Source organism: Cyprinodon variegatus, unplaced genomic scaffold, assembly GCF_000732505.1.
Source record: "Cyprinodon variegatus isolate N-32 unplaced genomic scaffold, C_variegatus-1.0 Scaffold452, whole genome shotgun sequence".
NCBI classification, from domain to species: Eukaryota; Metazoa; Chordata; class Actinopteri; order Cyprinodontiformes; family Cyprinodontidae; genus Cyprinodon; species Cyprinodon variegatus.
Genome location: NW_015150905.1, coordinates 524,831 through 540,884, shown reverse-complemented (window position 1 = coordinate 540,884; position 16,054 = coordinate 524,831). Strand labels below are relative to the sequence as shown.

Sequence of the window (16,054 nt, the reverse complement as noted above, 5' to 3'; positions counted from 1 at the left end):
GATGTAGCTGCTACTGACAATTACTGGGATAACCGTGTTTATTTCATGTAAGGTTATATTCAACTCTCTTACGTCAGTTTGTTGTAAAACCATGTTTCACAACTGGAAGTAGATTATCAGGCTTTAGACATATACAGTAGGGTCTAAAATTTTTGTTGATTTCTCTATGCAAAACAGCTTAAGCACACCTAGTCTCGGCTAAAGAAATTCACCTGCAGAACAGATGTAGCAACTACCTTTATTTCATGGCAAGGAGGATGTGTTAAGCTTGAAGTGCAGTGTTTTCATTCATGCATAGCCTGCATGCCACAGAGTTTAAATTTGGGCAAATCTGACTAAATAACTTCCTTCCAAATGTTTGAATTTAGAACACTGAAAACATGGCGTCTTTAGGTTTCCTTTATTCTTGCTATTCTTCTGTGAAAGCCACATTTGTGGTGTCCTGACAGATTCTTCTGAAAAGTTAGCATTGTTGATGCTTCTCTGGTTAATGCTTTCATTAGTGCGGACGGACAGATTTTTTAATTGAAGATGCTGAATACACTGTGACATGTCCGATATTTGGGCCCTTATCCTTAATCCTTTATATTTGTGTTAGCAAAGTTGGATAATTGAGTCCAGAAAGTTTAAACCCTGCCTGTTTGCTCAAACAAACACTATCAAACTTTTAGACACTAGGAGCGCTAGACCTATAAATTCCAGTTTTATTGTTCCTGAAACCAACTGGCAACAATGCTCTGTCACAAAGTGAAAGACTCCCTCTCTGCTTTGGAATCTGATAACAGATAGTTTAAGAAGTAATGGAGATAGTTGTAAAGACAAGGGCACATTCAGGCTTCTGGATTAAATCCTGTATCAAAGAACCCAAAATATTGTCATAGTCTTGGTGCTGATGGCTGGCTTTATTGTTTACTTTTTTCACCTTTTTAATTGGCCCGTTGTTCATTACTGTTCATCTTGTCCACCTGGTTCCTGCTGCTATTTATGCCTCCTGTTTGCCTGCCATCTGCAACTGATTATTCGAGCTGTTGGTGAGAGTAACTCTAGCATTTGTTTATTGTTGATTCTCTAATCCTGACCTCTTTCTGCCTTTTTGGACTTTCTAGTTTTGCTTTGCCCTTGTTTGCTTTGTAAGTCTCACTGTTCTGGATGGATTCCTGGATTCTGCCGGCTTACTGAACTTGAACTTTTTATTTCTGATCTCGGCTTGGATTCTCCTCTGGTACCTCCTCGGCTCTCTGACCTGGTTCTGCTTAGACTCTGGCTTTGGATTTTCTTTCACGGATTCTGTTCTCCTCTGTATCGGCTGGTATCAGTTCTGCTCATCACTCAGAACTCTGGGGACGGCTCCTGTCGCAAGCTGTGGCCAAATCTCCAGTTTGGATTCTTCTCCTTTCTCCAGGACTGAACTGAACTCAGACCAGAATATCCTGTGTATTCACCCCAGCTGACGAGGAGCCGCATGCTTATTTACTCAATAAACGTTTTTTGAAATCATCCTGATCTGTCTGCTTGAATATTGGGGACAAGATTCCAGGCTTCTGACAAATATGCCTGATCAAGTAAACGTCATATCTGCTTTTTTGACAAATAACATCTAAGGGGATCTCCGAAAGTCATAAAACAGTCACATGACTCATTTAGTGATGGATCCGAAACTTTCAACTAAAGATAGATGATAAATGAGCCTGCCGATAGTTTTTTTGCTGATATAAGCCTTTATTTTCTCGTATCAGTATCAGCCGCCACATGCAAGATGGCTGATTCATCAATGAATTCAGCAAAAATGCCTTAGGATAATGTGAGGCACATGCATTGCCGCTCCATCCATACACATCCCTTGTAAATTTTTTGTTTGATTTGTTAATAAATAAATTTTTTTTTTATTGAGATTTTTGTAACATTTGTTATCATTTTGTAATTTTACCAAGTAAATGGTGGAAGAAAAAAACAATACGGCCTGTAAGAAATCAGCTCTAAAATATCAGTGGCACGTATCCAGGATCGGTTGGACTAATAGCATTAAACCTTACATCCAAAAGGTCGCAATGCAAAGTAAAGTTATGTAGAATGAAATTATGATTGATATACTTTGGTGTGCAATATTTTGGAACAATATATTTTGTGAAGAGTTGGTGGAGGTGGATCCAGCTGTTTAGAGGGTAAACTCACTATCAAACTGACTATGGCTTCTTCTGTGTCAGAGTGTGGTCAGAGAGAGGAGCTGACAAAGTCAATTGTTTTATTTTTCAGATAATAGGATTAATAATTAATATTTTTTGGTCCTATTTTGATGTTTTGTTTTTACTTCAAAATACTCATGTAATGTGAACTATAGATAATAATTATTATTATTGAATTGTTATTTTTTATCATTATTATAATCTTTATTTCCAATTCAACCTTTATCTTATTTCTTATGTTAGGACCAAAGATCTCAAGCTGCCAGTAGGAAACAGTATTTGCTAATTTTATCAGGAACTTTGAACCACTATTTAAAAACCTATGGTTGTTTTAGAGGTTCTTCACCGTTTTCTTTTAGACCCATTTGCTGTGTTCATTATCATTCATCTTCTCAATGCTGTTTGTACACATATGTTTAACAATCCTTTGAGGTATTCATAGGAAAGCTAAATCTAGACTCAGATGAATTTAAACACAGGACCCTACTAATCAGGTGGCCTCTGAGAGGAATTTGAATTTAAGGTTACTTCCACAATTATTCCTAAAAATATATATATATATAATTTTCCTTCCATTTTCCAGTTATTAACTACTTTGCATTTATCTAAAATATAAACTTCAACTTAAATTACAGTGTAATTTGTAGTGGTGTCAAAAGTACCTACATTTGTTACTTAAGTAGAAGTACAGATACTGCTGTTTAAAAACTCTGGTAAAAGTTGAAGTATCGACCCGACCTCTTTACTCAAGTAAAAGTGAAAAACTATGTGCTCCAAAAACGACTTCAAAATGACTTTAAAAAAAAAAAAAAAACTGCCAGATGCCACTATATGAACTGAAAGCTCATTTTTTCGATTATTTCGAAAAATTCTTTGAGATAGGGCAAAGGATGAGAGAGGTCTTGTTGGTCTCATTTCGACATCTTTTTCTGAATCCGACATTGTAGCACGGCATAGACAATTCACGTTTGCAGTTTGAAGAACGCCTGCTTGCTTCTGATGATTTCCTTTAGCTAACCAATGAGTGTTTGCGTTATATGACTCCTCCAATTAGATTAGTTATCACTAGATGTGGATGGCGCCAATGACCTGCATTGGATGGCACACATGACGTAAAATATATATATAAACATTAAACCGAAGCCAAGAGTAACAAGTAACTTTTGGTTTAAAAATGTAAGGAATAGAAAGTCCAGATACTTGTGTGAAAATGTAATGAGTAGAAGTCAGAAGAAAAATAAGTAATGGAGTAAAGTATAGATACCTAAAAAGTGTACTTAAGTAAAGTAATTTGTACCTTGTTACTTGACATCTCTGGTAATATGTGGCATTGATGAGATAAAATGTGCTAATTTGAAGATTTTCAAAGCTACGTAGCAGTTACATCATGGTATTTTAAAAACCTTTCTAAGCATCTTAATGATCTATGTCATTTTAAGAACTAAATTTGCACTATACCTCCGTTGTAGATTATGCAGTTGTGCAAGATCCATTTCACATCTGCCAAAAAAGCCTCTGTGCAACCGTACATTTTCTTTTTGATATTCTGTGGTGGTACATAAAAAAAGAGCCTAAATACATGATGCAAAAGCTTGATTATCATTGTTAGAAAACATCCGGCTCAGGATATCTTGAAACAAAGGCTGTGATCAAATGACAAAAAAATATACCTTCTCAAGTGTGCAGAGATCCATTGGATGAAAGATATACTCTGCATAATCAGGATGTTGTTCAAGAGACACTGGTTTCTGGAAAGGTTCAGTCTGTAAAATCAACAAAAGAGGGATAAAAAAAACAAGTGAAGGTAAACAAATATTTAGAATTCACAGTAGTGTTTCCTTCTAGAGACAGCAACATGCTACCCAAAAACTGGCAAAAGCTCTAAAGCATCTCTTTACAAAAAAAGAAAGAAAGAAGCAGTGAAGGAAGAAATCATGATGGGTTCTTGTTAGTGATGTGATTGATTACCCAATTAAAAGTCTTTCTCTGCGAGGAAGCTGCATGTGGGGAGCGAGATGACAAGCGAGGATGATCCTGAAAGAGAGCGAGAGGGGCAGCTGTATCCTCACCACCAGCTAGCATGTTTACTGCCTTCCAGCCATGACAGGTCCAATACATTACACTTCATGGGACTGTTAGTTCTATTACTGTGAGATTTACCATGCAAAGTCATAAATACATGAAACTGTGCCAAAAGGTGAACAATAAGGTCCACTTTTGAAAGGTGCAGACTGTCGTTTAGTCGGTTAAGCGCAGAATTCATGCCTTAATTTAAATTATGATCATAAATTTGATTGTTTTCACTTAGTGTTACGTTACAAATCCCAGATAGACAGCTGTTAGAAAACACTTACACCTGGTTGCTTCATCTTCTGCAGAGCGAACTTAAGCAGATAAGAAAGTTGGTCCGTAGTGAGCATCATCATGGCCTTGCTCTGCGTTTCTATACACTCAGCAACAGTTATTTTCTAAAGGAAAACAGACAGAAATCGACATTTTATTCTTAGATTTTTAAATATGGAATGCACAGAGATGTTAAAAGGTTTCCTAATTTGTACTGTAAAGGTTTACTGAAATAGATTTTGTGCTCTCATTTAAAAAAGGAGCTTAGGAAATAAACTCCCTTGTTTGCATATTTGCCTCCTTTTGTCAAACTACTAACCTTGATGTATTTTATTTGCACCAGTAAATCATGAGCAAATAAAGAAAATAATGAATATGAGGTGGACGGTAGACAATTAATGGTCTTCAATATTTTAATAATATAACCATGAAAAGTGTGGCATGCATTCCTATTCAGACTCTCTGAGTTTCTTTTAATGAAATCTTTATACTATCCATCACTGTCCGTCCCTAGTTTGTGTCAATCCGCCACATAAAACCTTGATATATTACACTGAAGGCTGAAGAAAAAGGGGTGTAATTATTTTTGGATGACAGTAATTAAATAGTTTTGCATTATAGCAACTACAATTGCTAAACATTTACGTAACCAGCAAGCCTTTCAGTGTCTCAGCTTCATACCTCACATTCTGGACAGAACCAGTCACCCTCGGGCTCAGCTGGCAGTTTGAGACACTTGGCGTGGTACACTCTGGGGCAGAGCTCACAGCACAGCACCTGGCCCTCTCGGTGGCACAGCCAGCAGTAAAAGTCGTTCCTGCCATCCTGCGGTACAGCATCAACAGGGTCTGTGGTGAGCGCTGGTTGCTTGGCGTAGTAAAAGGGGCCGTGTTTTAGCTCAGACTGGAACACAGGAAAGAGAAAGAAAATCAGGATGCAGATTAGGAAAGCCATGGAGACATGCAAAGCATCAATATAAAATATATGTACTGAACAACAAACAGATTACCACCATATATTTGTGCATTTGAGTGCTTCGTCTTTAGTCTGTGTTTCATATAGAATAGAATAGAATACAAAATTTCTTTATTGTCCCACAATTTGGATATTCTGGTGTTACAGCGGCAAAAGGATTACAGAAAAAATGGTCACACAAATGTGGACCTTTGAAAAATACATAAGAATAACATAATAGTGAAGTGTTAAAATATACACCATAAAACACTGTACTGTATAGTGTTTTAACAATGTAAATACTGTGCACCTGGAGAATAAATAACCAATATACAGCTATGGACATTTTTACAGTAATGGATATTCTAAAATGACAGCAGCATGTTATTTAACTGACTAAGATAGAAACTTTGCAAAATCAGCATGTTGGGAACAGTGGTGGTTATAAAGGCTTTAGCCTAGCCTGATAAACCAGACTAAATGGGAGATAAAAAAAATAATTTTGGCCGCTAGCGGATGGGGCTAGTTTACTAGGCTAGCTTAAGCCTGGTTTATGCTCAGAAACCAGGTCTTTTGCGAACCTTCTTCAAAATTGGGAATAAATCAAAAATATCTGTGTCATATCTGCAACAAGGTAACTGAGACACAGTGCTGTGGGAGTACACACAGCCCTTTACACCTGCTGGGAGGAGGGATCTGTGAGAACGCTGCCTGGTGCATTTAGGGTGCTGCAGTCAGTCACTGAAGGAGCTCTCCAGTTCTGCAACAGCTTCATGCATGGGGTGGTAGAAATTATTTAACAGAGATGTTAATTTAGTTAGGATCCATTTGTTTCCCCTCCTGCACTAAGTCCAGAGGGCATCCAATCACAGAGCTGGCCTTCCTGATCAGCTTATCCTTTCTCTCAGCTACAGATTAGCCACTGCTCCAACAGACAGCTCCATAGAAGATGGCTGATGCAAAAACAGAGTCTTTTAGGAGCGCCCCCTGCACTCCAAAAGACCTCAGTCTCCTCAGCAGGAAGAGTCTATCTGACCTTTCTTATAAAGAGCCTCAGGGTCGTGAGTCCAGTTCGTTATTCAGATGGACATCTAGGTAATTATAAGAGGCCAGTATCTCCTGTACTGGATGTTCCGCTGTGTCATTCATAATAAGAAGTGAGGAGCAAAAGCATGAACAGATATGGTTTGGCAAGAATAATTGTTCATATGACCATCAACTACAAGCAATCACAATGATGGGTTTGTGAATGATAAGCATTAGAAGAACGAGCAGCATACATTATATTGTCAAGAAATTGCTGAAAACAAGAAAAAAAAATTAGCTGAAAAACAGAAAAATGGCAGGCAAAAAAAACAGAAATCTTATCTTCTTTAATTTTTAACAGCAATGTTATGGAAGCTACATAGCCTCAGGCAGGGGGGTGGGGGGGGTGATTCAATTTATTTTAATGTTTGTATAATTATATCCCCAAGCTAAACACACCTTCTGATCACTGTGGTTTCATGACTGAAAGCCTTTATATTTGCAAGTCTTTGCATGGCTTGCAAATATAAACTCTAGAATGTGTTCCTTTTTAATCTGTTCTTCAAAATGACAATTATTTTTATCCCTTTGCAATGACATTCTTTCACATTCAAATTTTAAAAAATGCTTTGGTTGCTGTCCCGTTTCGTGTCTGTGTCGTGTGACCATTTGGCTCAGATAGTCAACCCTGGAGAGCAGAAAATGTAAAGTTTGTGAAGTAGGGGAAGAGTTTCTTTGGCAAGTCTTAAATCTCACAATTAACTCAAAATGCATAAAATACCAACAATCAACAAATCATAGCAAATCAAAGAGTTAACCTGCTAGCAATAACCTAGATATGCATAAAAACAATAAGGCAAGAAATATGTTAACTAATAACAGAAGCTGCATTTATGAAGTCTGCTCTCTATTTGGAAACAAATGATATATATGAACAGATGCTTTAGATGACATATCTGATGATTATTCATCCATTTAAAGCCAATGAGTTTTTAGGAAGTCACATTGTGGGACAAAAATAATCTGAAATTAGGAATGTCCCAATATGATATTGGTACTTAAAATTGGTCAATATCAGCCAAAAAAAAAAATTTATTAGTGCTGATATCAAATCTGATTTGGAGAAATAATCAAAGCTGCACAATCAGTATCATATTGAAGATGAAAAAGTTGTATCTGGATATCGCAATTTGACATAGCACTAGTTTGATAGATTTATATGGCAACAGATTAACATTTTTACTTTGTATAGAAATAAATATACAGCAGCGGACAAAGCAACAGCTTTCCAATTTTTAACACAAACTGGTCTCAAGAGGGAAATATAATAATAATTAAAGTGACAACAGATTGACAACAGGCTGCACGGAAACGCAGTTTGTAGCAAGATGGTTCCAGGTTCGATTCCTGGTCCAGGATCTGTCTGCATGGAGTTTGCATGTTCTCCCTGTGCGTCCCTGTGTTAGGTTAATTGGCATCTCCAAATTCTCCAAGAGAATTCCAGAGATTGGCACTGGCCCCACCACATGTCGTAATAATGCAGGAGAAGATATCCTTCCCAGATTAGACAAGATTAACAATATTACTGATCTGTTCTGTCTCTGTCTGAATAATGACATATTATTTGTAGATGCTGTTAAGAATGAGCTATTAAAAAAGGTACAAAATGTTAAAATCTTAAAGCTAAAAGAAAAACAACCCTAAGGGATCGTATAACAAAATGGTTATTTTCATGATAATGGATGAAAAAACAAAAGGCATCCTGAGAACATGTAGCTAGTCAAAGTCACCTGCATGCAGAAAAACACATCTTTTTTTTTTTTTTTTTTTTACCACAAGTAGACTGAACTTAGAACCACCATTCTTTTCTCCCCCATTTTCTATATTTCTTAGTGGATGACAATACTGACTCATGCACCCTCCAAGTTTTGCTTATTTAAACTGTTCAGGAACTACCCTGCCCATCCAGTATTGATGCTCAGTGAACCTAGAGACACATAGAGACCTGTGAATGTTGATAGAGAGTAGGGGTGAGTATTGGCATGGGTGTTGCAAAACAATATGTGTCACAATACTTGGTTCATGATACGATATTATCCCGATTTGCTATTTCTCTATATACTGCTATATTTTTCCCAGCTATCAAAAAAAAAATGTATAGATAAAAAAGCTAATTCTGTATATGTTCATCAGAAGATATTGATCATTAAGTTATGTTAGTATCCACGTTGTTTGGGATTTGAGTCAGTCCAGGTTTTCCACTGTGTGCCTTAACAACAGATATGGTGCTGCGTTACACAGCAAAAGGGCTCCACAGCTCTATCTGCCAGAGCGGCGGTGCAAAAGTATCCCATTTTCCCTCATTGTTTTAGATAAAATGTTTTGTTAAAAAAAATCAATCCTACGAACTGAAAGATCGATATTATATCAGGCAGCCGAAAATCATGATGTATCGCCATATTGATTTTTTCCCAGACCCTTAATATGTAGATATTCTCTGTCAGCACACTGATATAGACCTGTATATTTCTCCATTTTTCAATGGAATAGAAAACAAATATATAATTTGTCCTACTTTACAAGTTAATCTAAGACAAGCTTTTAATGCATTTTTACATTAAATCACATAAGCATTTCGTATTTTCGATCACTTTTATTCTCTCTCTTTTACTTATTCGTTATAGTCAACACACCAATTAAACAATACATAAGATAAATTTACATAAATTGTTCACTGCAAAGTAGATAAAGTACAATGTACAATTATGCATTTTTGGTAATTCTTTTTGGAATATATTATGCTAATACGATAGTCGCATGAAAGCATAGTTTAACAAACTTAACATTTCAGTTCATGAACTGAGACAATCAATGTGTCTGTTTATAGACAGAGTCCAGGTGAATAACTGTGTTTTAATCATTCAGGTATAAATGTTCTACTTTTAACTAGATCATCCTAGATGGATAGTCTGAAGATGAGAGACTTTTTTGATAGAAGATAAATCCATAGAAACGTCATTTGACACTGAATGTGTCAAACACAAACCAAACTAATGTCCTGCTATCAGAATTTATATCCAAGTCTTCTGAACACTTTAATCGTTTTTTGTTTTGTTTTTTTAGATCTTTGTAGTTTTGTATTCCTATTAGACATAGTTAGATTATACCTGGTCTTTGCAGCCGCTAACAGCTCCTGGCTTTTTCTTCTTTTTTGCTGGACAGGGGGAGGTCTCAGTAGGAGAGTGGTCATTGGACGAGTCTGAAGGACTGGGGATCTTTCTCTTCTGGGCCATCCTCTCTGTTGATCCTGCATCTGAAATAACATATATTGTAAATCCCAGAATTAAGACAGAATAATGCTAGGCCATGGTGCTATTGATTTACAATTAAGTCAGAAAAGGAACAAAAATAATGTAAAACTGTTTCTTACTTTGGGTCAAATAAATTTTTCATTGCCTAACTGACTAGTTAAACTCAAATTCTAGCTTGTGATTATAATATATCCAGTGCCAGATTTGACCAAGTCATTTCCAAACAATCAAGCTTTTCACTAAAAGAATAAATGACTTGAAAAGCAGCAAATGGTCTCAGTACATTTTGCTCCAAAGGTTTATCAACTATTAATTTCTTTGCTCGTGGAAGAGAAGAATGCATTATTTACAAATATGTATTCGAAAATGTCATTTAAGTACTTAATTTTTTTTCACTCAATGTGTTTGTTTCTATTTTTATTTTGTAATTCCATTGTTGTATACACAAAGTCCATATATTTTCCTATTTTGAATTTTTATCCTTAAAACTTCTCATTGGGACGCATAGCCGTTCCCATTACTTCATCATTGTAAAATCCTTTCTCACTGGAAACTTTATGTACAGTAGTTGTAACACAGTACATTCTTTTATTGATACATGTCCTATATCTATGCTACTGCTGTTGGTCTAGAATATTGTTTTGTATACATTTAAAGTTTCAGTTTACATACGGTACCCTATTTTATTTTCTGTAACCGATCTACTCTTTGATTTATTGACTTTGTTCATATATTTTGCTCTGTATTTCACTTAAAATATGGCATCAAAGAGTATTATTGTTCATGAGAAAACAGGGTTTAAAAAAAGATGAAAACAACTTTTGTACCTAAACGGATGTGCTACGCCGCAGTGAAACAACCAAGTTTATTCAAGTTCATTACTCAAGTAGAAGTATAAATCCTATTGTTTAAAAAAAATCTTAAAATATCAACTTAAGCTTTTTACTCAAGGAAAAGTGTAAAAGTACAATTTTTCTATACCTATAAAAGTAATGCAGGCAAAAATGTTAAGGAAGGATGCTTTAAATCTTATATTGGCTACTGCACTACCCTATTGAAGGAACATTTTACTACAGTTCTGGATTATAACTTTCTTATAGTTATTTTTCTTAGTTGTATGGAAACAGTGTAAAATATAAGTTTGCAGTATCTTGAAAAACTATTTATTTTGGTATTCAGCGAACCACTAGTTATTGCAGTACCACACAGAAATTAATTGTCTGGATTAAACATATTATTTAGATGTTTTTTTTTTTGTTTGTTTGTTTGTTTTTTTGTTTATTAAATACCAACAGGCCATAATGCGAAAGAGCCACTATGACAAAAAAATGAACAACTCTATTTCAAAAATGTTAGTAGTAGAATTAAAAAGTTATCCAAAAAAAGATAGACAACATTTTTCTACCTAATAAGGCAACAAAGCAATTGTTCTTTGTTACTTGACACCTCTGGAAACAACAAGGTGAACTTTCATCAGAACATCAAAAGTCAACAATCAGAACAAAACACAAATAAGACATTTTTTTTACATGACTAATAACAAATTTCTAGGTATACCTCTTCAAATATTAACATTGGCATTTCCACACAAAATGCCCTTTAGGTTTACAGCAAATGACCCAAAAATGAGAAACTATCCAACTGGTGAAAGCTGCATGGACAAAACTATTGAAGCCATAATTTGAGGAGAATGATCAGACTCCTTTAAGATGAAGATGAGCAACAGTGATTCATATAAGCACACATTACACATCAAGACTACACTCTCTCACATCAACATGCCAAATCTTGAAGCAAATGGGCCTTCCCCAAAAGAAGTGCACACCGAGTGTCAGTCAGCAGCAAATTTAAGAAATAGGGGCCCAAGGCGAAGGCAGGTAACTCCACCCCTAATGCCACCCATGTCAACTAAGAACATTCAGTCTGACAAATATCGGACAAATAAAATGGTCATGATCAGTGAGTACATGCTGTGGTGTGAATACTTGTGTGTTTAACCAACCTATTCAGGCAGTTCTCATTAAAACCTGGCTGCACTTACCTTTTGATCTGGTAGAGATCTCCATTCCTCCTGCTTCGGGATGTTTTTCTGTCTTTCCCTCCTCCTCTGTAACACTGACAAACAGACAGTGCCTTAGCATTTATCCCATCTAATCATGACTTTGCTATAAGTTACTGATGAAAGTTTTATCAAAATAAATTGCGCTATATTTCCAGTACATCAGTTTAAACCAATATCTCAATTTAAAAAAAAAGAAAATAATGTTCGGTAGATTTTAAATTGGTAAAATGCTTCAAATTAAATATATTATACAGTAAAAAATATATAGTGTAATATTTTATATGATAAAATTTGTCTAATTTTGTAGCTGGTATGTAAATTGCATTGACTCTTTCAATAAACTTATCTATGCTCACTGTTACTTAAATAAGCTTTTTCTAACATTACACACTTCAAAGTGGGAACTAAAAGTAGGTATTTGTTCTGGTATTGTATCAGGTCAATATAATTATCAATCAATTAAAAAGATGTATCGCGACATCCCCAGATGGTATTAAATAAAGTGTATATGACAAACTGTTAAAAACCCACGGGTACTCATTTAAACCGAGATATAGTATCGACCAAATTAGGTGTTAAATGTTGCTTTTTTGGGACTTTTTACCTTAAATAACACAGAGAAGGAAGCAGCATAAGCAGTCCTCATGTCTGAAAAACATACGTACATAATGTAAAGGAGTTTAAGTTTGTTTACCTTACAGCTTCTTTCTATGTGTCTATCTATCTATCTATCTATCTATCTATCTATCTATCTATCTATCTATCTATCTATCTATAAAATATAAGTATGTCAATGCTTCCAATCAACATAATAGTGATTTTGGTTATCGCATTTATGCTCTTGGTTTTACTAATGGTGAGCTGCCTTACACTTACATATTTGCATATCATTAATTAATGAATAGCCCTATACCAATTTCATCACAATAACCCTGATATATTTATATCGTTAAGAGACTATATGAAAAAAAATTGTAACAATTTAGCCATTTTTAAATTCTGACATTTCATGAAACTAGAGAATAATAAAGGTTAAGTAAAATTAAAAAAAAGATTGTTCTCAAAATAAAAGATCCAGCAGCAGGACTGTTTACAGGTGACAAAACTATCTACTGCCATTTTGCAGACAATATACCAAGAGAGAAAAACCCTATGATGATGCCAAGCACCTGCATCAAAGATGTGCTCAACAGGTTTGTTTTTTTTCTAACGTCAGTCAAACATGTTTAAGTTTGATTTTATTTATTGACACTACCAAGCATATTCTGGACCAAAGCTGATCGAGCTGTTCTGATGGTTTTTGTTTAAATCCCTCTCAGCTGAAAAACACCCGATTAAGATGTTTCCTCTAGTTCAGACAAAGGAACAAAATGTCTCATATCTCCTCCTACACTTCGAAATAGCTAAAGTCAAGAAAGCCCATGAACAAACACCTGTCTTAATGCCTTAAACTGGCTCTGCTGACCTCTAAGATTAACCCGCCTGGACCGCATTAATATTAGGAACACCCCCATGTGCAGCCAAGTAAAATAGAAACAATACAACAAGTGGGTTCAGATCAAAAGTTGACAAAATGCATGTTCGCTTTTTAATGGTTAAAAGTTAACAATAGATTGGTGTATTCAGTAATGGTATTTTATATGTTATAACAAATAAAACACCTTTTACTGTATATACAAAACTACCCTTCAGCATCGATACGCATCGTTATCCAACGACATATGTAGTAGGAGGTACTTTTATTTTACCTAGAGTTAAAACCAAATCAGTTCAATGCTCAGTTAGGTACAGGGTATTATGTGAATGGAATTTACTCCCAAATACTATCAAACAACAAAACACTCCGTATGGTTTTAAAACTTCACTTAAAAAGTATTACCTTCAAAGAAATGTAGATTGTTAATGTTAATTTAATTAAGGAGATACTGTTGTAGGGTTCTTGTTAACTTATTCTTTGATATAGATCTATTTGGAATAGCAATATTTTATTTTAATTATGTTTCTCATTTATTTATTTACTTCATCGTTATTATTTTAGTGATCAATGGTAAATTATGCATTTAATTTTGTGTGAATGACTTATGTTTATAGTTTGTGATGTGATGTAATAAACTGTATTGTCAAATTGAGGATTGGATGACCCCAGTAAGAATAGCTTTTAGCTTATGCTGAAGCTAATGGGGATCCAAATAAAACAAACAATCAGTAAGAGAGAGAGATGAAAAGGCAATCAATCAATAAAGTACATCCTGATTAAATATTTCAAATATTTTAATGGATCTGCTCAGTCCAACTTATTGACACACCACTGTCCACACCCACCTTTCTCATAACAATCATGCCTTAGTGAAGGAAATAATCGGCATACCTTTTTTCCTCTCTTACTCAAAGAATCTTCGGCCTATTGTTTTCTCTTTATCAATAATTGAGAACGCCGGGGGATGAGGGGAAAAAAGATAGGTCCAGGTTTCCCAGAAGGCCTTCTCTTCCTGCTGTTCTCTCCTGCAATTGTCAATCTTTAACCTCAGCTGCAAGCTGCCGATTGGCTTAGGTACGAGATGGAGGTACCTGATTGGGTGCTGTGCTCGGTGTGCAACACAGGCTCTCTGCTCCTCGCTTTCCTCAACCATACTGCTGCAATGCAGAGAGGACTGATGCTTACCGTAGCCACAGAATTTCCCCTTGAAACCTTACACAGACATCCACAAGCTGTGAACCTTTTGAATAGATGCATTAGCTTTAGAGCTAAAAGCTTGACAAAGAGAAGATCAGATCTCCCCCCCACACACGGCACTAGTCGCAATCAGTGTATGTGTGTGGCATCCATTTTGGAGAAACAGTCTCTCTCTCCCTTTCTCTCTCCCTCTGTCTCTCTCTCGCCGCTGCACACACAGCTCCATGCTAATCGTCTGTCAAGGACCACATGCAGTTTATTATATGCCTCAGCGTGTGGACATGTAGCAGTGGTCCAAACACCGGCCTGGAAATGTCAAAGAGGCCAGACAGCTGAGGCAGTTGGAAAGAATAACAGCAATCTCTATAAAATACTTCTAAACCATTACTGTATGTTAAGTCATCTGGTTCCCATTCCTGCATACATATCTAAGAGGATGGACTATTTTTCAATTATGTGTCATTCCAAAAAACATATAGAAGCATTAGCGCCACAAATGCACTTCAAAAACTGGGAAAATCATCAGAATCTCCCGACCTGTATGGTGTTAAATCTTAAAACTGCCTCTGATTCATGTTTAAATGTCTAAGATCTTTCTTTTTTATATGATGTAGCACATATCTCTGGTAATTAAGTCCAAATACTCAGTGTTATCCACATTTGCCAGGTTATACTGCAGTTGTAAGAGGTCCAGGAAGAGAAACCATATTAATCCGTTCCCCCAGTTACTGAGCTCATTCCTAGGATCCCAGGGATTTCCATACCTGAAGGAATATGTAAGCAGATGTGGACGACTTGAGTCCACCTTATATTTTTAGTGAGGTTCCCATATATTTGTTTTATTTTTCTAGGTTATATAAAGGTATGTAGGTTCGCTTTTTGGCTGAGCTATAACAGGCTAGACTAACACCCACATTAATGCAGGGGGGGTCTAAATCTCTCAAACCAACTCCTGCTCTATCCTACCATAACTCAAGAATAGGATACCAAGATACTTGAATTCACACACTTGCAACCAACTGTAGCATGCAACCAAAAAAATCTAAGTGATACTTAGCTTCCCAAACCTGTCACCTGACATCCAAAAACACCCCAAGGATAAGTGTGAAGTAAAAGCCCTGTTATGCCCTCTTCCACAACAAGCATTCCTTGACAGTTGCGTTGCTAAGTGCTATTTGGTCCCAATGTAATTTCCCATTGGGAACCTACTAGCACTAAGTTGCTAACTGGTTAGAAAGATGCTTCCAAGACACCGGCCACAACCAAAAAGCTTGCGAACCTTCCGCCACAACAATCCCGCCCCCTTTATAATCGACCAATCACATTCACTCTATTCACTCATGTAAAGTCAGGCACCATTCTGGAGAATTCGGAACTGCAACTGTTGGAACAGTCGCTTCCCTACGACTTTAAACACAGATATCAGACTAAATATGCTAAAAGTGCGAGCAGTGCATAGGAATCATAACACTAAACATTAACTCAAGCTTAAGCAGCACTG

At 36.0% G+C, this 16,054-nt stretch overlaps 1 protein-coding gene across 7 annotated transcripts in view; it reads right to left on the bottom strand.

Moving 5' to 3' along the window:
• zmynd8 (zinc finger, MYND-type containing 8) overlaps nt 1–16,054 on the bottom strand; it is a 43,993-nt gene that overhangs the window by 14,640 nt on the left and 13,299 nt on the right. For 3 of the 7 annotated variants that reach the window (XM_015389247.1, XM_015389249.1, XM_015389244.1), the window contains exons 2-8: nt 11,859–11,932; nt 9,674–9,819; nt 5,208–5,429; nt 4,538–4,651; nt 4,152–4,217; nt 3,854–3,946; nt 3,642–3,729 (exon numbers count right to left, since the gene is read on the bottom strand). In XM_015389247.1, the coding sequence (XP_015244733.1) occupies nt 3,642–3,729; nt 3,854–3,946; nt 4,152–4,217; nt 4,538–4,651; nt 5,208–5,429; nt 9,674–9,819; nt 11,859–11,883 (754 nt within the window). In that variant the 5' untranslated portion in view covers nt 11,884–11,932. Of the gene's footprint in view, nt 1–3,641; nt 3,730–3,853; nt 3,947–4,151; nt 4,218–4,537; nt 4,652–5,201; nt 5,430–9,673; nt 9,820–11,858; nt 11,933–14,247; nt 15,078–16,054 lie in introns of those variants that run through there. The other 4 variants (XM_015389246.1, XM_015389245.1, XM_015389248.1 and 1 more) reach the window with 4 other exon arrangements.